Here is a 20,431-nt window from a genome sequence, read left to right as displayed (position 1 = left end):
TGAGTTGATCGCCACCCTGGCTGTGATTGGAGTCAAAGGTTGTAGGAAGACGGTAATCCTAAACTGTTAATAGTGTAATGGTGTCGATGTGAGAAGATGCTGTTTGTTGATCCGGGTTCAACCCCTTATATGCACCTCGAGGCACCAGACGTGATTCCATCACATCCGTGTATTGCTAAGCATCGCCCCATTGCATATTTGTGCTCTGCCCATAGGACAAAGCGTACAGCCCGATTATGAAAGCATGGCCGCTAAGAGCAAGCGGAATACTCTTTGTTCCGAATTTATTTGTGTAACAATGTTTGCCGGAACAATTAGTAATGGCTGGCAGTTGCCGGACGCCACGGCCCACGGATGTCCGGCGTTTTTTGCGGGCGAATTGCCGCCGTTTGTCCGCAAAAGCCCGCAAAAGTCCGCAACGTACCGCAACGACCATCGTATCAATCTTCCACATTTCCTTGCCCCACTTAATGCCGCAAAAATCCGCAGCCTCATATCACACCTCTACTCCCTTTCTGTCCTGACACGAACAAACTCTTTGGTCATAATGCCCGCGAAACCCCTGCCCCCAGCCTCAGTGTCTCCATACTCGTGTTTAGGATGTCGCGAGGCAAAGAGAAAATGCGATCGTCTTCATCCCGAGTGCACGCTCTGCACACAGTGAGCAACCCACCCAAGCCGCCGTGTACGACATCTAACCCGAGACCTCTAGAAAGAATATCCCATGTTCGTATCCCCATCGTCGAAAACGGAGGGAATTACGAAACTCGTCAGAGGCGGCGTCGCCCGCTACCGGGAGCAGTGTAGCCAGCCCGGAGTCATCCTTGGCCCGACGCCCAGGGCCAGTCGTGTCGGCAACCGCTGCGAATTTGCTGGCGGAGCGGTTCATGGATCCGGAGCTGTTTGCGTTTGCGCAGCTTGAGCTTCCCGGGTTGGAAGTAGAATCCCTTGTGACGGACGATGTGGAGGCCTTGGTTGGAGATGTGCAGGATATACAGGCCACCGCTCAATTTTTCTTCGAGACGGTGCACACCTGGATGCCCATCGTCTCCAAAGTGGGCTTCTCGCAATCTCTTATAAGGAGAATGACACACCAGCGGGCCGAGTTCTTTCTTCTCGTCTTGTCCATGAAGCTGTGCAGTTCGCGTGTGACGGATGCCAGGACGAATCTTTACCGGACGGCTCGACAGCTCCATGCCGACATGGAGCGATCTGGAACCCTGAGCCTTCTGGTGCTACAAGCTGGTATCCTCATTGCGCTGTATGAGATGGGTCACGGGCTGTACCCCGACGCATACCTTTCTGTCGCGCAGTGTGCTCGATACGGTACCGCGCTCGGGGTCGACAAGACGATTGTCTCGAGGGACATGGCCGCAACCAAGGCGCCAGACTTGGAAGAAGCCCGTCGGGTGTGGTGGTCCATCTTGGTTCTCGACAGGTAAGTCATGTCAGGATCGGGCTCGCATCGAGGACCAGCCCTGACGCCACTAGATTCATGAATCTGTGCGACCCGATGCGCCACCTTGTGACGGCAGACCCCGATTCAACCAGCTACCTGCCCATTGATGACGAGGAATGGGACTCTGGAGTGAGTGGCCTCTGGACGTGACTTGGCCATGTTGCTGAATCCCTTGTCCAACAGGCATCCGGTGCCGGGAACGCATTCACGCTCGGATCCGCCATCAGCCTCCGCCTCGGCCGGTTTGCGCGCTTCGCCCAAGCCGCGCACCTCCTGAGCCAAGTGCTGCACCAAGTCGCCGACAGGTCGAACGACACGACGCAGCTGCGACGGACCATCTTCTCGCTGGTGAATGTCTCCAGAATCGAGGCCGACATGAGACAGTTGGAGCTCTGTACGCAAATGGCAGTCTGCTACAGGCGCGTTTTTTGCCCTGACCGGATCGTGACTTGCCATTGACACCACGGGCTAACTGGCACGCAGTGGCATCCTGCTTCTCGACCACCCGACGCTGTTACCCCCGGGGCATCAACAGCGCGGCACGGGCGACCTGTCAAGCGAAACCTCGTCGATTCTGCAAGCCGCTTTAAACATGGCGCTACACTTCTCCGACGCCCACATGACGAGGTTGTGCGATTTCATGTCGCCGTTCTTGTTGTATCTCATGTACAAGGTATCCGCTGTCTGCATGAAGCGCAGCTTGGGCCGGGACTCGGAGTCGTTGGATGCCAAGAATGCACGGGCGGTGCGCCTTTCGCTCAAGTATTTGAGCCGTCGGTGGCTGGCTGCTGGTGAGCACGGGGAACGAGAGGGCGCCGAGTGAGGATAAGCTGACGAGTTGTAGATGTTTACTTGTCGCTTTTGAGCCGCCTGGAGGTCTTGTTCATGACGCAGCAGTACGGAAGGATGCTGCCCTTTCGGGCATGTGAAACACGAAGACCTTGCGCATAACATGTCAATCATGTCGTTGTACAAGTGGGCGCTGTCTGGCCAGTTGGCCGAATCTGGTTAGTAGTCATGCATACTAAAATACTGCTCCCACTTGGCACATGTGGCTAAAATACCAGTTGACATATACTGCTCCCATTAGACATTCGCAGTCAAACACTGTCGACGCATTACGTATGGCCATGATGATGGAGGAATCGAATGGTGTCTGCAAGGCAAGCCTGCCATATCCCTCAGAGGAGTGGGTGGCGATGAAATTGGGAGGAAACCCAACAGTGCCGACCCGTGAAGCTCAAGTAGTTGATACGGGGCTAGAGTTCAAGGTCCATGTATGTACTTTGTGCATTTTTCTCTATTCGTCAACTTTTTTGCATAATTTTTTGTATCTCCTACCTCGCCTTTACTAAACAGATAAAAATTCAAAGTTTCTTCGCACTACTGGCAATCCATTTTTTTTTTTTTCATCCACATTGTTCTTGATGTTGTGCTCGCCCCAAAAGCTATTGACTTCTACCGAGTAAAAACGGTCCCAAGTGACGACCTTTCAATGTTCAAATGCTTGATCTTCCAGCGCATGCCTTGTTTTCCAAATCAAGCACCTCATTCCTGCATTCCTCTGACGCACAAGCCAAAACGGTTGCTCTATCAAATTCGGCTTTGCAGTCAGCCTGGGATTTTGGTCGGTCCTTTTGACAAAACGACGATAAATTTTGGGCCTTGACGTTATCAATGCACGCCTTGTCCGCTTCGCAATGCCGGACCATGGCTTTAGAAACCTCGTTGCAGCGTTTTCTCCATTCGTCCCGAGTAATGGGAGCCATATCCCCGTGAAGATCCCAGTTGGTCACGATGCCGCCGTTGTACTCGGCCACGGGATCCTTGCCAGCAACACATTCCTTGCTCTTGAGGGCTTCGAGGCCTTGTCGGCACTTGTCCGTCTCGCAAAGCTTGACGAGCGGGTCAAGCACATCTTGACACTGCTTGCTGTCTTGTGGTGCCTTTGCGCATCGCGTGAAGAGACTGCCGCTGACCATCTCCTTCTGACATTCGCTTTTCGTGCACTGCTCCTGGACCAGGCTCGTGGCCTGTCTGCACACCAGTTTCCATTGCTTGTCTGCCTCTGTTTGCGACAGCTTTGGCTTCTGGCCGTCATTCGATGCGTCAGAGAAGACGCGTCGCTCCGCCGCGCAAAACTTCTCGTAACTGTTGGCAAAGTCCACCTCGCAAGAGGTTGAGTTGTTGCACTTTTCCTCGTAGCGCACGAATCGATCCAAGCATTCTCGCTTCGTGTTTGGTGATAATGGGGTGCAAGCCAAGTACTTATTCTCCTTCCATTCTGCTTCACACGTCTCGTTGTTTTTACTCATGTCCTTCATACAATGAGAACGCAGTGCAATGAATGCATCTTGGCAATCGTTCTTCCATGAGCTCTCTGGTTCGTTCTTGAAAAGGCGAAACGTTCCCCACAGGTCGCGCATTCGTTTCCTCTGGTCTTTGGTGAACTCGTTACGACAGGAGCTATAAAAATTAGTCTCTTAATACGTGGGACAAGCAAGGCAATGTACCGACTGGTCTCTTACTCGGGGCCATAAGTCATATAGTTGTGGATTGGGTCTTCTCCTTTATACTTTGGTCCGGGACAAGAATCCAAACCTCGCGTGCAGTTGAAAACGGGCCGCGCCATGGCAGGCGTATCGTCGATAAAGTCGCCCCCGTCGCAGCCATATTCATGAGGATGCAAGAGACCGAGCCAGTGGCCAACCTCGTGGACTAGCGTGATTCCCCCCCCCTCTGAGATTCTGTTAGAAGCCCCAGCAATTACATCAACTATTATATTCACATAGTCGGCTTCAAGGCCAGAGCGACCCCAATGATCCGGGGTCGATGCCTGGCCTTGAAGAATGCTCACGGATCCCTTGCCGAAAACGAGGTCCCTGAGTCCCTCGAGGATATAAACATTGAGAGTCTTTTGATCGCCTTGACGTAACTGTCTTCTCATTGCAAGGCTATGATTATTCCATGCCCATGTTTCATTGTTGACTCGCCTAATCTTCTTGAGATTAAAATGGAACTTGGACTCCTCAAAGGCCTTGTTTAGCACGTCCATCTGGTTGTTCAGCATTGTGTCCTGTGCGTGTTTTGTCTTGTTAGTCGAGTCCTGGACCATAAAGCAACCATGTCAGTCTAGCTAGCTTCACGTACATTGGCGAGGGTTTGGTTGTCTTGATGGGACATGACAACATGCAAGTACGTATCAATGTTGATGGTTTCGTTCGCATCGATGGAGCGAGTCTTGTGCTGCTGTTCCTTCTTTTGAAGCTCCTCGTGTGCATCCACAAGCTCCTTGGAAGGGTGGGTATTGCCACAACGATACACCAGCTCTTCGGCCGCCTGATCCCCAGGAGCTGATGCTGCGGCTGCGGCTGCGGCAATTATAAACGAGGCATGGGCAGTCAATCCCAGCAGCCGAATGGCCAATGCGCCTGGCAGCATGGCAAATAAGTGGCCTTTACTTTGAGTAAGAGGAGAAAGAGAAGAAAAGAGAGGACCAACGTTGGGAATCAAAAGAAGCAAACTGGATAAGTTAATCAACAGAAAGTGAAATAGAAGAAAGGAAAAGACAGTTTATATAAACAGCCCAAGCAATAAGCATAAAAAAATAATACACGGTCATGACTCTTACACGAGCATGACTTTTGCCGCTTTTGCTTGATCGCATGATCTTTGTTAAAGACGCTGATTCTGCCACTTTAGCCGAAAGTACCTGGCCCTTGCCGACCCAGCAACAACCAGGTAGACCTTTTCAAGTCCTAAATGCTGGAATACGACAGGCGTGCGGTGCAGTGGACGGAAGACAAGGAGTCAATGGGAATTGGCCAAGAGTTACGACGAAGATGCAGATTGTAGTACTGTGAGGCAATAAATCAAGTAGACCTATATCACACCTTTTGCCAGTATTGAGATAGTTGCTGGCTGACAGTACAAGGACGGTAGTTTGATCTGAAATGCAGGCTTGCAAGCATGATAGCAGAAGACCAACTGCGTCCAACAAGTGACACTGCATTAATGGTAATATAGGAGCATGTCAATAAAGTTGGCTACATGGCCTTGCCGACAAAGCGCTTGTGGGCCCAAGAAAGTATACAACCAATTAAAAGTGGTACGAGTCATGCCCGTATAGCCAAAGTATTATGCCCAGTAGCCAAAGCGTCATGCCCGGTAGCCAAAGCGTCATGCCCGGTAGCCAAAGCGTCATGCCCGTAGGAATTCCCTAGCACAGCACTATATATGCATAAAAAAGGAACCACTTAACACGTATGACCCTAAGATTTATTATGCGTTACCTCTTAGTTCCAATCAGGTAAGCACAGTATTAATTGTAATGTAAGTTTTGTAGTTTTAGTAAGATATAATATGGTGTAAGGCGAATACTCCTATAGGGTACAACTTCGTACAAGCTAGTATCGTGGCCGGGCTAGGACTCTAGGAGCAATACAGGCTAAGGCTAGTATTAGGCACCGTAATATATGTTTAGTAGTTTATAAAAAAGCGAAAATTGCCTCTCAACTATTAGTTTATTACTATTATACGTTATTAGCTTGTAGCTATTATAATAGACTGGCTATGCTTGCTATTACACTTATATATTACTTAAAAGCAAAAATAAGCTTAAGAGGACAAGAAAGTCCTGACTTGAATTCCTTTCTTATCCGAGAATTATCCGGTCCAAGTCTGGGTCGGATCCGTAAGGGCCCTAACCTAGACCCGAGCTTCTAAGCTCGAGTCCGTAACAGCTACGTACTTTCTTACCCTGGGGAGCTATGTACAGCAACCAGTTGACGTTAGCTGGTGCCACTGTGGCAAGGTTGACAGCCCCACCTGCCCGATCGGGTGGTCAGGTCCCCTCTGGTAGGTTCTGGTAGGTTCTGGACATGTCGCCACAGCACGAGCAGCTTCAACTGGCATCGGGAGCTTTCCAACTGCCACAGCTCACACGCATCCGAGTACGTCAATGTTGCGTGGCTGATTTCTAGACATTTCCAGAAATCAACCACAATGGCGTGTTTTTCTCTAGGCCCCCGCCGACACGGCGTTTGCTTCATCTCCCTCTCGAACATAAAATGCGACCGTCATCCCCTCCTCAACCCGAAATCCAACACACCTTGACAAGACACAAAAACACCAACACAACAGTTGTATGCAGTGCTTCAGAGCATCTCGGCCCACAGGCATCCTACGAACTCTACAACGCAACATCGTCCCGGCCATCACCACACCACCACGCACAATGTCCTTCTTCCCACGAGGTTTCTACGAAGCCGACGCTTCATCCTTCACCCCGCTCTTCCGCCTCCTCGACGACTTTGACAGCTACACCCGCCAGGCGGGCGGCCAACCCAACGGCCGACGCGCAGGCGCCTCCATCTGGCAGCCCAAGTTTGACGTCCGCGAGACCGACGACGCCTACGAGCTGCACGGCGAGCTGCCCGGCATGAACAAGGACACGGTCCACATTGAATTCACCGAGCCGCAGACAATGTCGGTCCGCGGCAGGGCCGAGCGCTCCTACTCCGAGGGCACCCCGTCGGCCGGCCAGATCGAGGACGTGACCGACAAGCCCGCCATCACCCAGGGCGGCGAGCCTTCGCACAAGGCCACCGTCGAGGACGAGGGCGCCGCCGCCGCCGCCGTCGAGCAGGCGCAGGCCGAGCCCCAGGCGCCCAAGTACAAGTACTGGCTCACCGAGCGCAGCGTCGGCGAGTTCTCTCGCACCTTTAACTTCCCGACGCCGGTGCAGCATGACGCCGTCTCGGCTAGCTTCAAGGACGGCATCCTGAGCGTCTCCGTGCCCAAGGCCAAGAAGCCCGAGGCGCGCCGCATCACCATCTCCTAAAAGCCGATTCGGTGGCTGACTTATGATACACACGACTTTTATAATGTTGACCGCACACACGCACACACAATCCTTTCTTGCGAGTTGGCAGTTGATGGTATTTTGTTGAATGGGGGGAGAGCACAATGGCAGAATGCGCACTTTGACATGGTTTTCGTTGTCTTGCTGCTTGCAATTCGCTCCTTTGCAGTACCGAGCCTGCCGAGGCTGAGATTGTAATAACATAGTTTTGTTAATTGATACCTCATTACGCTCCTTTGAGCCAGTAAATAACCTGGTCTTGTGCTACTTTTGTGATGAAGACGTGATATTTGTTGTGAATAGACGTGGAATCGAGGGCATCGCTTCAACGTATCGGGTAATACACCTTGAAAATCATCGTGTTAAAAGGACCACAAGCTGCCTTGGCCTCACTTGGCCCTTAGCACTGTAAATGTCTGGTGTAAAGGCTGGAAATGTCAGGCCCTCGAATCCCCCGCGCGCCGTCTTGGCTCATGAATCGGCCGGCTTGTAATTATCCCCATGATGCCGCGTAGTCTCCCAACGTGCCTGTTTCCGCCTTGCAAACTTGGGGGCAGCGGTACCTAGGCAAGCACGCAGTGGCATTTTTGGTCCTGCAGCGCGGCCAAACAGTCCCGAAGCTATCCCATAGAGAAGGCACTCAAGACCATCATTTGTGATTGTAGGGTAGTCAGATGCTGCCAAGCTATTGAGCAGCATATACGATCAAGGTCTCTAGCTCATCGGCGCGATAAAAGCCAACACTTTAACCGGTAAGGAAGTGCGCCGGCAGCAGGTACCCTAACCCAATAGAGTCAGCATTGAATAGATTATCACATTAAAGGTGTTGTCGAAACAGAAGCTTCACACGGCCATTGCACAAGATGACCTTTTATCACAAGCCCGAGCGTGCTCATCATCAGCCCTTCACCATCGTACACCCCAAAAGAACAAAACTACAAAAGCAAGGCCAGGATCAAGAAAACGCCCATTCATATTTAAAAGAAACCCGCCAACACAACGCCATGGACTCGATGCATCATGCCCGCCCTGCCACTCGCTAGCCGTCACTCATTACAGTTATCCCATTTTCCATTCTAATAATACACACGCCTACCCAAGCGCAACCCATTCGCTACCCAAGACCATGATACGCCGGCCAAACACCAATATGCAACCCTAGACCCCCTCCCCCATCCCGTCCCGTCCCATGCCCATGTGATATATGTGTGTTTCATCATCCGCTTGCCTGCGCCATCTCCCTAGGCCTCTTGCTCAACTTCAAGGTCGGCACGTCCATGCCCCTAAGAACCTGCTGGGCCCTGCCGTCGCGCAGCTCCTCCCAGTGCCTCCGCAGCGGCTCCTCGCCGACGACGAGCTCGAAGCCAGCCAGGAAGCAGAAGCTGATTTCCAGCCGGGCCAGCTCGACCTCGCTGACGCCCCCTACGCGTGCGACCTTGGCGTGCGGGTACGACAGGTCCTCGAGCGCCTTCATGGCGACGCGCAGCCCCGCCAGGACCAGCCTGTGGGCGTTGCGCTTCGTCACCGGGATGGCGCGCTCCTCGACGGCCAGCCGGTGGATGTAGAGCGACGTGGCGAGGTAGACGGCCGTGCTCATGGGGCAGAACCTGTGCAGGCGCAGCAGATACTGGCTTATCGGGATCGGCGGCTCCTTTTTGCTGTAGAACTTGCGCGTGATGGCGCCGTGCTGGAGGTTGACGGGCCGCGAGTCGGCGCCGACAATGATGTACGGCTGCGCGTCGGCGTCTGGGTGATGGCGCAGCCTGACGCCGTCTATGGGTTCCGCGGACGTGGATGGCATCGACGACGCGTGCTGCTGGGCCGCGAGTTGGGCAGACATGGAAGCGCTGTAGGCTTGCAGCCTGTCGATGCCGCTCGTCGCTTCGCCCGCGTCGCCGTGTTGCAGGTGGGCGGCTGCTCGCTCGGCCTGCTGCCTCGCGTGCGCCAGGCTCTGCTGGGAGCGCGACCGGACCATGTTGTCTTTTTCGACCTGCATGCCCGTCATCTGGGGGTCGGTGGGCGTTTTGGGCGGCGGCGTCGGGGGGATGTCGCCCGTCATGCGGACCAGGAGCTCGACGCTGGCGCTGAGGAGGCGCAGCGCTTCGGCGGCGGGTAGTTTGAAGAGGTCGTCTTGGTCGGCGGCGCTGCCGTCGCGGTCGACGATGGCGAGACCGGGGTCGGACGAAGGCACCGGGGGGGAAGGGGGGATCGCGGCTCGGGCTGCAGCGTCCGAGGCATCCCGCTGTATCTGAGCGTGATCGGTGGTCGCAGGTTGATGGTCAGTGTCGGCCATGGCCACGTCGGAAATGATAAAGTGTCTGGTGGTCGGCGGCGGGAGATGGTAGGGGCTGCAAAGGAGGACAAGTCTTGACGGTCACGACACGACGTCGCGGATGCGCAGATGGCGCCCGAGATGATTCAGATGGGATAGAAAAGCTGTCTGACGCTTATTCATGATATATCCAACTGTCCACACAAGTATGAATGTTGGCAGACTGACGGGTGAAGGGGAAAACACGACGAGAAGGAAAAAAACAGCTTGGGCGCAAAGTTTCTTGGGTAATTAAAAATAAGGTGGGTTCAAGTTGTTGATGGGGATCGTCACGAGGGAGACCCTGAATCGTTTAGTACCAAGCGGGCCATGGGAGGGGCCAAGAAAAAGCACAGACCACGTGTTGACTTGGCGATGAATAAATTGAAATCAGACATTTGAAAAGAGAAACCAGCACTGACTGGTGGCCCGAGTCAACCCCGCTCCGAGTGCGGAATCCACGGCCGCAGGGAATGCGGCGCGGAAATAAGAACTTGATGCGTATCAAAGCGATGCCGCCGATGTTGGCGGACGGCCAAGGAGGGTTTCATTTGGACGCAGAGCTTTGGGCGGCATCATCGATGGCAACATGCAAACAAAGGTGCAATGGCAATAAACTACCAGCAAGCCGCCAGCCATGGCAACACGCGAGGCCAGACGTTGCTCGACGCAACCATGGCGCTTGAAATGAAGGCCGGGTCTGCGGGGGCGTAATTTGCGGACTGATGGACATGGAGGGACTGGAATTGATCCCGGCCATCACATGCATTGAACGCACCCCGGAGCAGTCTGGTGCCAATTTGCGGCACATGAAATGCGGAGCAATACAATATATTGTCAGCTCTAGGTTTTCCTACTTTCCATCTTGGCACCACGAGACTCCATTAGACGGTGCTGAGGAAGGCGCAAAGGCATTCGCCCTTCAATTAGGTTAGTGCCAGTCAGCGGCCCTTATTTCTTTGCCAATATTGATATCAATTGATCCATTGATATTTCACCAGACCGCTCTACTCCACCGCACATCACATGCCATCAGCTACTACATCCTTCCACCAACGCCATCTACCGAGTGACATGCTATCGACTCGTATCCCGCCGCATCAGCCATCGTCATCCATCGTCTTATAAGGTGATTCAATGGCATCATGTCAAAAATTCCACCCCCATACGGAGCCCCCACCCCGGATTCCCGTAGCCTGCGGCACAAGACGACATGACAGATGATACCGACACTGACCCGAACAACATCAGCTAACCAACCAACCAGATTCGGGACGAACACGGAACATGTCCCCAGGCTATGTACAACATTATATCAGCAGATCTGTAACCCCAGCCATTCGCATGCAGGGACCCCAGCACACCTCGTGTTCCCCCACATCCAATGGGTCCCCTATCCTTTGATACTACTCCGTACGAAGCTGGACAAACGTCAAGTGAGCATCTGGTATCCATTGTTTCTGTCTCGGGAATCGCCCAAGTCCCTTGTCTGTGGGCCGCAAACTGACGTGGAGGTTGGCAGCCTGTCAGCTTGCCCAGGCGGCCATAGTCTGCGGTTGAGGTGATACAATGGCGCCGTATTCTACCAATCCATATCTAATAGATGCCGTCTTGTTTCCATTTTCGTGTCTATTATCAATGTTCCGAGTCCAACAGCCCGCCACGCTCACTCGTCCGACAGACCCACACTCGTCTATAAAAAAACATAATCGACAGGACGCACCGCAGCCCCAGCCAGGCCGGGTGGTCGGCGGGGAAGCACATGTCGCTGCCGCCCGGTCCGGCCGGCGTACCCGGTGACGACGACCGGCCGTGCTAGAGAATTGCCTCCATCTGATGGCCAATTCGCAGCTGGGCTTTCGAGTCGCCGAGTATAAAGACCATTGACGGGACCTAGCTTGGGAATACTCGGCGGTGGTGGCGACGTCACAGTCGTCCTGGAAGAGAGTTGCCTCTGTGCGTACAGGCTCGCAAAGACGAATGGGCGGCTCCAAGAGCAATTGGTGTTATCAATCAACAATGAACCAGTGCCCGGCAGATGCAATGAATCCGCAACGGAATGCATCGCGGTCCGGCCGAAGGGAGTCGACGCGGGGCAACTAATACATGTATATAGGCACTATATATACTCGTACACAAATCGAGACGCTTCTTGAGTCTTGACCCTAGCTAGCCGTCGGTTATCAGTGGCGTCGAGAGCAACTCTACCGACATGAAGCCTTTACGCCCTTCTGCATAGAGTCTGCGGGAGGGTTGGAGAGGGTGGTGGTAATGCACATATGCGTCCTTTGGCTTCAACTGCGAGTAGGTGGGACAAGGACTTGAATTTGATCCAACGCCAAGAATATAACAAGATGAATCGGAAAAAAGGCAGTACACGTGCTGCGTATGTACCACGCCCAGGTGCTCGCACGAGGAGACTGAGGACTAGTTCCCCCGTTCCAAACCCAGAATCCCAAGTTCCCAACAAATTGCAAACAAAAAAACGCCATGAGCCATGCCTCCCTGAACTGATTCCCCAAGTCCGGGTCCTACAACGAAAGAAAGTACCAGCGCCAAGTCCTCACATACCCAAGTTAGGTACCTTTCACAAAGGCAGCACAGGTATTTCACCCCCCTCCGACCCCGTCGGCAGGCGCAACACTCTGCGGGTTGTGAAAGACATCGCCCGGATCCCAGCGCGCCTTAATCTCCCCCAACTCGGGCAGCTTATCCCCCCAATACGCCCGCTGGGCCTCGGCGCGGCCCAGCTCGCGGTCCACGTACCCAGCATACCGGGTATTCGCGCCCGGCGCCCCCCTCTGAATAATGTCGTGGATGCCCTCCGCAAACCTGCGATTCTTGTCGCTCAGCGGCAGCCCAATCACATACGACTGATACATGAAGAGCTTATCGCGGTGCGGGTACGCCGTCTCGCCGGCGGGCACGTCGTTGATCGCGCCGCCCTCGGAGTCGAAGATGACAGTCCAGAAGGGGGTCCCCGGGTCCGCGGCGCCGGTGTAGTTGAACAGGCGCGCGACCGCGTCGGGCGACAGCGCGTCCTCGCGCCGCAGGGCGAGCGACTTGCCGTAGAACTGGGTGGGCAGGTCGCTCAGCGCGAGAGCGGCCTTTTCCGCCATGTGGCCCAGGGAGCCGAGCCAGTCGGTGAGGCGGAGGGTGGCGGCGCCGCCGGCCGGCATGCGGTCGTGGATGCCCGAGGCCTCGTACTCGCGCCGGGTGCCGAAGAAGGTGCCCGTGACGACGGCGCCCAGGGGCTGCGCGATGAAGAGCGTGGAGAAGCGGCGGTCGAGGTCGGGGTCGTTGGCGACCGCCTGCCAGGCCGAGTAGACGGGGGCCATCTCGTGCTGGCTGCCGAAGCGGAAATCGTACGTGTACTCGACGACGTGGCCGGGCGCGGGCTGCGTGCGGACGGTGAAGTGGGTGACGATGCCGAAGCTGGCGCCGGCGCCGCGCAGCGCCCAGAACAGGTCGGCGTTTTCGTCGCGGCTGGCCGTGCGGACGTGCCCGTCGGCCGTGACGACCTGCACCGAGAGGACGTGGTCGAGCGCCGTCCCCCACATCCGGGACGACGGGCCGATGCCTCCCTGGATTCGGGGGGTGGATTGTCAGCATCAGGGGGGGGGATGGGATCAAATTGGCATGGACTTTGCGTTGCTCACAATGGTGGCGTGTCCGCCGGCGCCGACGCCCGGGCATGTGCCGTGGGCCATGGCGCGGCCGCCGTGTTTATGCAGCTGGTGGTCGAGCTCGCCGAGCCTGTAGCCCGCGCCAAAGGTGGCCTGCCAGGTCGTCGTGTCCATGGTGAAGTGTTTAAAGTTGGCCATGTCGATCATGAGGGAGCCGTCTTGGCCCCCCAGGCCGTAGTTGCTGCGTTGCAACAACGTGTTAGTCGAACACGGCCGTGACGGCTGCTATCCCCGGGCAAAAACCCACGGCAAAACTCACCCGTATGAATGTCCACCCGACTTGGCTTGGACGTGGACTTTGCTCTGCACAGCACACTTGACGGCCTCGGCGACCTCGTCGGCCGTGTTGGGCCGGATAACGGCCACCGGCGTGACTTTAATAGCCAGGTTGTAGGGCTTCACCCATGACAGCTGGTAGAAGGGGTCGCTGGGGTATCCGACGCAGCCACTGCGGCCGTGGCAGATTGTGTTCAAACATTGCTGCAAGGGAGTGCTGTGCCCATTGCCCATGGTGTCGGAGGCGTACGCGGCACAAAGGGGGTTGGTGGCTGCCAGGAAGGGTGATGGCGTTGGACGGGGAGCCTTGGTTTGAGGAAAGAAGAGAACAAGGCTTGCTCAATGTATACTCGGGGATTATATGCGACTTGGATGAGAAGCTCAGTCACGGAGCCAACTCGGAGCTGGTATACAGGCAGGATTGTCCAACGGGGCCCAGTCAGCTTTCAACCCAAACAGAAAACACGGAAAAGACGGAGAAAGAGGATGAGGAACAGACATGAGTAGAAATATATGTCTGATGGGGGGTAAATATGTTGCATCGGTGATGAGTGGCTGAGACCGGCCGGGGAGAAGGCAATGCAGCAAACACAGGCACCCCATCATTCACACGTCCTCCGTGTGCATGCAAGACGTCTGGTTGAATGTACCCGTGAATCTACGGCTTCACCGACGGCGGTTACTTGGGATGTTGGGCCGGGGCTACACGACGCCTCGTCCGAGAAAGTCAAAGTCGGTCCTGACTCCTGAGATTGGACGAGGCGCGTGTCAATGATGAGGAGCGAACAAGGGTCCAGCCGGGGCATAGTACTCAGTGTACTCCGTATGTATGCCGAAATCATGGGCAAAGGCTCACACTCGTCCATGGTTCAGTAGAGGAGCATGTCAATCCATCCTACAGAACGGCCAACCCGGGCAAGACGTCAATCCTTCCTTTTGTACTTCGTACTCTGTACTCCGTAGCTCTCCCAGAATCTTGTATGTACAACCAGACCCTTGCAGCACCCTTGGAAAGCCCGCTGATTGGAGCCATTGTCACACGGCAATCTCTTTGTGTCCTCCGCCACCTTTGCGCCGTCTCCAGGGCCCGGCCAGTCAGAATCGAGCCCAAGCCGGCACCTCGCTCCCCTGCCTGATGATTTTCATGCATCCCCCAAGCGGGGAGGGTCTATTGGATCTCTTCAATGTTGCATGTTTCCCACGTCGCGGGTGGCGGCCACCCACCAACCTCCTGGTCACTTCAATGTTGGACCGGCGACATCTTGTACTTCGCCTCTCCCAGGAAACCAACGACCCCGTGACCGGCTGCCAACGCGCGACACGCCGTCATTGCTTCGGCAGTCCGTGTCAACCGCGTACCTACTTACTTGCTCAGGTACTAGTTGCGTCGGCAAACCGCGCGCAATCGTTGTAGCTTTGCTCCATGTCCCTGGCGCGGCGGCCGGGTCGCGTTTGGCGGCACAAGCCGAATGAATCATCTCGCACCGGCCAAATGGTGACGTATCAATGTACAATGTGACCAATGTAGCTGGTAGCACGCTCGGCTACGGCGCGCCTTGCCCTTCATAGTTGCGCCGAGATGGCAGGAGGAGCAGAGACAGGCGCAGCAGATGGCCCTGGTGTTTTCCACACGATGCGCTTGGCCGTCATGAAATTCTGGTCATAGAACACAAGACATGACAGGATGTGGCTGCATCACCCTCCGCCGCTGCCAAAAGGGCTCGTGGCCCGAGGAAACCTTGCCGCCGGGAAAGGGGACCGATGGTGAAGCTGTACATATGTATGTACCTGGCTAGATTTTCCTTCCTTGCCCATTGCAGCACTTCTACTCTGTAGAACCCGTACGACTCCGTCACGTCTGTAGAACCAGACGTAACATGACCACGGTGTCACAGAAGCAAATCCCTTTGAATGTGCGCAGTTCCAATTGATGTATTTAACCCACACCATTTTTACGATACTTAAGGCACTGGGATACTTTTTTATCAGTAATAATAACTAATATATTTTTATATACTTAAGTATGTTTAAAATCTTAGTAACTTTTATTATTATATAATCTCTCCATAAGTCTACATATATATCTTTTAAATAAGTAATTATTATCAGCTAGAACCTCGGTCCGTTACAAAAATTACCTGCGCACATTCAAAAGGATCAATTAATTCAGAACAACAAACCCAGGAGCGCAACCCCTGCCAGCGGCACCCGACGAAGTGACAAACACAAAAAGTCGACACGGCCCTCGTATAACAGTTCCGCGAGAAGACCACCCCATCAGTGACACCGTACAACCGTGACTCTGGTCGTGGCTTGCCCATGAGTAACTCACATACTAGTAGCATGGAGCTACGCCGGCGTCGCCGCTTATTTAACTCGGCATCGCAGTTAGCGGCATCCAGCGAACTGGCGAGAAGGCAGCACACGGCCGAGCACCATGTACATTGATGGCTTCAATGTTGGGACACGCCGAGTCGGCGAGGGTCTTTCCGGGCCATGCGATCGATGCTTCGGCCCAATCCGACCGGTGCGGTCGCGCAAGTGCGAGCTTTGCCGCGTTGAGACGCTATGACGGGATGGCAGGCTTTGCGGGCACTTTTCTTGGCAGGCCAGACGTGGGCAAGACGTGGGCAAGACGTGGGACGGTGTAATGTATTTTGCAATGGAAGAAGCTACTGCTACATATACAATGTCGAGCATGCTCGGCCGAGTCGGGCCGCGCCTAGACTCGTGATAAGTCGTCAACCGAGCGGGGAAAGCTCTAGTACCAGTTGACATGTAGTGACGAATGCCGGGTTGGCCTTGTGAGCAATCACATATGTACATGTCATCAAAACCTAGAACCCAAACCAAATCCAGCACCGACACGAGCCCATGAGACCGGAGATGGGATCGCGGGACCGGGAGGCTTCTCCGCCGCCCGAGACGCACACATCCGGATTTCCATCTGCAGGCGAAACCCAACCCGTCGACCTGTTTCTCCATGTATCTCGACCGTATTGAGCGCGGGGAAAGCTCGCATGGCCACGTGCATGGTCTCAATGTCTTCAAAAACCGCAGCCGTCAACCGGCGCATGTAGCTGCCCGTCAGGCTTCTCAGCTCCATCCGTCTTTTGCCATCTCCAGCCCAGCAAATACACCATGGCTCCTGCGTCACGGCCACCACGAGGCGATGCCGGATGCAGTTCACGGCAGGTCCGTATGGGATGTATACGCGACCCAACGGCCGCCACGCCGGGAGCCGAGGCACACAGCCCAAATTGCATCCCATCAGCAAGTGCTCCTCTTCACGGCCCCTGCTCGGCGTCGGCCCGCCTCGAAGCGTGCCTCTCATCGCGCTGATACTCCTTGTAACAGTCGGCACAGGACCATACCGCAAACCCAACGCGAAAGACTCTGCTCGCCATCAGCCCGCCGCCGCCGTCGGACGGGGGAAAACAAAGACACTCACATGATGACGGTGAGCAACCACAGGCCCAGCCACGCCATGGTCGACCGGCGCAGGGCGATTCCGCCGTCGCCGGGCCCCTCGTCGCCGGGGTTCCTGGCCGGATCGCGGCCCTCCCTGCCCGGCACGTTGGACACGAGCATGAGCGCGACGCCGCCGAGCGTGACGGCCAGCGAGAAGACGTCGTGCATCAGCGTCCGGTGCGGCTTCGTGGGCGCCACGCCCAGCCGGCGGTCGGCAAACGCGACCATCTGCCAGCTATCGCTGAGCAGGGCGATGACGGCCTGCGAGCCCCGTGCTTGTCAGAACATTGAAGACGCCAGACCATACATCCAAGGGGGGGAAGGGGATAGTAGTAGTCAAGACTGAATACTCACGCCGATGATTCCTGGCGCCACGGCCCCGCACGTCGCCGTCCATTTCTGCGCAACGAAGCAGAGCACCACGATGGCCGCCACGTCCGTCGCCCACGCTGCGCCGCGGGCCGCTGTCCGCGCGAGCGTCCCCCAGCCAGGGAGGTGCCATGCCGCCATGAGGGAACGTCAGCCTTGTGCTGTGCCAGAGTCACCATGCAACTTGACCGTTTACTGTTGTCTGTTCGCGGTGCTGCGGTGGGTGGTCATCGTGTTGCGGTCAAGCGGCGACTCTGGTCGCCTGCTCTGTGGCTGGTTCGCACGACGGCATTCATCCTGTCCATCTGTCAGCCTTTTTGCTTGGCGTCTTGGCTTGCTGCGTGGGCACACGACGAGCCTTGTTGTTCGTGGTGCGTTGGGGACAGCCACAGCAGGGGTCCCGTGTTCTTTTTTTGGCCGAGAGCCAAGACTGGAGCTTATTGGCGAGCATGATGCTCAACTGTCCTGGCCGACGCGTGAGGAATCTTACATTTGAGCTACCGTTGACATCTGGACCAGTTGACCCTTTGGCATCTCTTGGCTTCCGCTCTGATCAACCAGACTCTCTTGTGAGGTCAAGTTTTCTCCAACGAGGTCCTCTCGCTTCAACCATGTCTTTCCTGCTGTTACAATCGCACACCTCATCAAAAGAGTTTCTCATACCAGATCCAAATCAATTAAACGCTGCCCAAGTGTCAAAACTCCGTCAAAATGCGTACTCTTCCACATGCAAATAGATACCCTGTGCGCCTGTTCCCTTGTGTACCGCCCGCTCATCACTTAATTTGCCAACACAGTTTCGCGTCCTCGCCACGATTTCCTTTCCTCCGCACACCACCACTGCCGTCTCCCCCCATGCTTGTTCAACAGGCTCACGGAGTAGAGCCTCAATGTCTGGCCTGGACGCGTACTCGCGCACCATGTCGACAGTAGATGTGCTGTTGCGAGACGTGCTTGAGCATGAGTTTCTATTCCTGGATCGTAGACCGTCTTCCACTGATTTCCCAGAGTACGAGTCGGCTGCTTTTTCTTTTATTGAGCCTTCTGTTGAGTCGTCCTTGACGTCCCGTCGAAGCTGAACAAGCGGTACTCCGGAATCCGTTTCTGAATAGCCGCCTGTGATGGCAATGTGCAATCGTACCATAATGCCCTTTTCCTGCGCGCTCCTGGCAGCATCTCTGGCCCTTTCCACGTAGTATTCCATCTCCTCCGCCGTTCTTGCCACCAGTGTCATCTCCAATCTCCGCACGCATGACGTGTTTTCTGAGTAGGCAACATACTCCATGATGGGCACTGTGAAGCTTGCTCCCGTTGATGCTCCGATCAGAACAAGAGTCTCAAATGTCTCCCATCTGGTTGTTACTCCAAATGGCCCTAATACATATCCACTCAGGGTCTTGGCCGGGTTCTTGACAGCAAAATTATGGATGCGTTTCGAAAACCCCCCGTGTGACCGGATAATGAGCTGTATACTGTTGCAACAGCACGAGCCCTTGATTTGATGCGCACACGCAATGGTGTATGGGTGGGATTCCAACAAACCGAGCCGAGGAATCCACAGGTAAATGTGTTGTCCCGCATGCCACTTAAAATGAACATCCTTGATGGTCAGCACGGTGATTGAGTCGCCTACGGCTCGTGAGGACATGTTGTGTCCTAATCGCCTCATCCCTTCACAAGCCGACGTGCTTGGCTTCCATCGGGTATTCTGCCAGGCTGTCAATGCCCCCCTCGCCGCTCTATCGAACGCCAGGAACGACACCGACATCCACAGTAGGTACCGTGCGTCGGCCGGAATGTGGAAACCGAGGAGCGCCAACATGGCGACAGATGATAGCACGTGTTGTATCAGCCAAATTTCGTACACCATTCTCCGGATGGGCACAAACCCGACAACCACATTGAAGAGCAGTACTCCCCATGCGCCAAGTCCGTATCTGACTAGAGGCATAATGGACAATTCATACTCAAGAAAGTCTGCCCGTACCCATTCCGTCCAAAAATGCCAGCCGTGAACTGTCGCAGTGACAAACATGGTTCGCGCAACCCAACGGTGAAGCCAATTCAGTCGCTCGTGGCTACTCCCAATCAAGAAGCCCACTACATTGAACTTCATGGAGAGGAGGAAGATAAAGGGCAGCTGCATTATGGATACCCAAGCGTTTCGATAGCCGATGCGTTCCCAGAAATACGCGTCGTTCTTGACAGCATTCCAGGACATGAAGTAGATAATCATGGCCCAGTAGCACAGAAGGACTATGATCCTTCCCAACGGCGGCGGCGTAGCCCATCGAAAACCGACTCTTGATACATACAATTGCGGATGGCTCATCTCGCGGGTAATGGCGGTTGCGGTAGCCCACGCCTGGCTGACATGATTCCCCGGTCTCGTGGCATGTTCTATCGAGGTTTCCTTGCAAGCCTTTAACCTGTTTCGAAGACTTAGAATGCATATCGCACAGAAAACATTTTATCACGCACTGTACCTTTGTCTACCTGTATATATCTCTATGCTTCGAAGCGCGGTCAAGCCGCCAACCACCACAGCAATGATATACCAGTAGTCCCGGGCAAAGGCGTAGTTGTAATCCATGCCTAAGCCCGCATCATGCATGTGCATATCTCCCATATCCATGATTCCTGGGGATTCTGGTTTGCGATACCAGGGATCGAATAATCGGGGAAAACTTGATTTGTGTGTTTTGTCGAGGACGACCGAGAAGAGAGCCGGATGGCTTCGGGAGGGAGTTGGCGGCTTGGTGGAGTGTCGGCGGGCCGTCTCACGAATTCTGTCTCAACAACCCGTCTTTTAATGCGCCGCAAATTTCCCAGTCACAAACCAATTTCCCAAAGTCTGGTGGCTGAGGATGAAACTTTCTCACGGGTTGACCAGGTTGGAGGTCAAGCGCCGAACATCAATGAAGCATAGGGTGTCGAAGGCAAAAGTCAAGGCGTCTGTCACAATGAGCGACCCTTGAAGACCTACTAGTTTGACC

General features: G+C 54.8%; 7 protein-coding genes across 7 annotated transcripts; 2 read left to right on the top strand and 5 right to left on the bottom strand.

The window, feature by feature from the left end:
• Positions 1-547: 547 nt before the first annotated feature.
• Positions 548-2,282, top strand: MAA_10787 (twinfilin-1; the record flags this gene model as incomplete). Its single annotated transcript, XM_011412706.1, has 5 exons — positions 548-660; positions 713-1,438; positions 1,492-1,588; positions 1,643-1,842; positions 1,943-2,282. The coding sequence occupies 5 exons, from the start codon at positions 548-550 to the stop codon at positions 2,280-2,282; spliced, it is 1,476 nt and encodes a 491-aa protein (XP_011411008.1).
• A 676-nt stretch (positions 2,283-2,958) lies between these two features.
• Positions 2,959-4,900, bottom strand: MAA_07191 (metalloprotease MEP1-like protein; the record flags this gene model as incomplete). The annotated part of the gene is made up of 3 exons (XM_007825189.1): positions 2,959-3,925; positions 3,988-4,565; positions 4,610-4,900. 3 exons carry the CDS (start codon positions 4,898-4,900, stop codon positions 2,959-2,961), a joined length of 1,836 nt encoding a protein of 611 aa, XP_007823380.1.
• A 1,795-nt stretch (positions 4,901-6,695) lies between these two features.
• MAA_07190 (Heat shock protein Hsp20) lies at positions 6,696-7,301 on the top strand (the record flags this gene model as incomplete). The annotated part of the gene is made up of 1 exon (XM_007825188.1): positions 6,696-7,301. The coding sequence occupies one exon, from the start codon at positions 6,696-6,698 to the stop codon at positions 7,299-7,301; it is 606 nt and encodes a 201-aa protein (XP_007823379.1).
• Positions 7,302-8,538: 1,237 nt separating this feature from the next.
• On the bottom strand, positions 8,539-9,615 carry MAA_07189 (cyclin-U2-2; the record flags this gene model as incomplete). The annotated part of the gene is made up of 1 exon (XM_007825187.1): positions 8,539-9,615. The coding sequence occupies one exon, from the start codon at positions 9,613-9,615 to the stop codon at positions 8,539-8,541; it is 1,077 nt and encodes a 358-aa protein (XP_007823378.1).
• A 2,627-nt stretch (positions 9,616-12,242) lies between these two features.
• MAA_07188 (FAD-binding, type 2) lies at positions 12,243-13,829 on the bottom strand (the record flags this gene model as incomplete). The annotated part of the gene is made up of 3 exons (XM_007825186.1): positions 12,243-13,217; positions 13,293-13,500; positions 13,579-13,829. The coding sequence occupies 3 exons, from the start codon at positions 13,827-13,829 to the stop codon at positions 12,243-12,245; spliced, it is 1,434 nt and encodes a 477-aa protein (XP_007823377.1).
• Positions 13,830-16,882: 3,053 nt separating this feature from the next.
• MAA_10786 (Protein kinase-like protein) lies at positions 16,883-17,576 on the bottom strand (the record flags this gene model as incomplete). The annotated part of the gene is made up of 3 exons (XM_011412705.1): positions 16,883-16,991; positions 17,047-17,327; positions 17,421-17,576. The coding sequence occupies 3 exons, from the start codon at positions 17,574-17,576 to the stop codon at positions 16,883-16,885; spliced, it is 546 nt and encodes a 181-aa protein (XP_011411007.1).
• A 565-nt stretch (positions 17,577-18,141) lies between these two features.
• MAA_10785 (RNA-dependent RNA polymerase) lies at positions 18,142-20,070 on the bottom strand (the record flags this gene model as incomplete). The annotated part of the gene is made up of 2 exons (XM_011412704.1): positions 18,142-19,864; positions 19,922-20,070. 2 exons carry the CDS (start codon positions 20,068-20,070, stop codon positions 18,142-18,144), a joined length of 1,872 nt encoding a protein of 623 aa, XP_011411006.1.
• Positions 20,071-20,431: the final 361 nt, after the last annotated feature.

Source organism: Metarhizium robertsii (assembly GCF_000187425.2).
Source record: "Metarhizium robertsii ARSEF 23 chromosome Unknown MAA_Scf_2, whole genome shotgun sequence".
NCBI lineage: Eukaryota > Fungi > Ascomycota > Sordariomycetes > Hypocreales > Clavicipitaceae > Metarhizium > Metarhizium robertsii.
The sequence above is the reverse complement of the archived record's forward strand: the minus strand, read 5'-3'. Positions and strand labels throughout refer to the sequence as shown.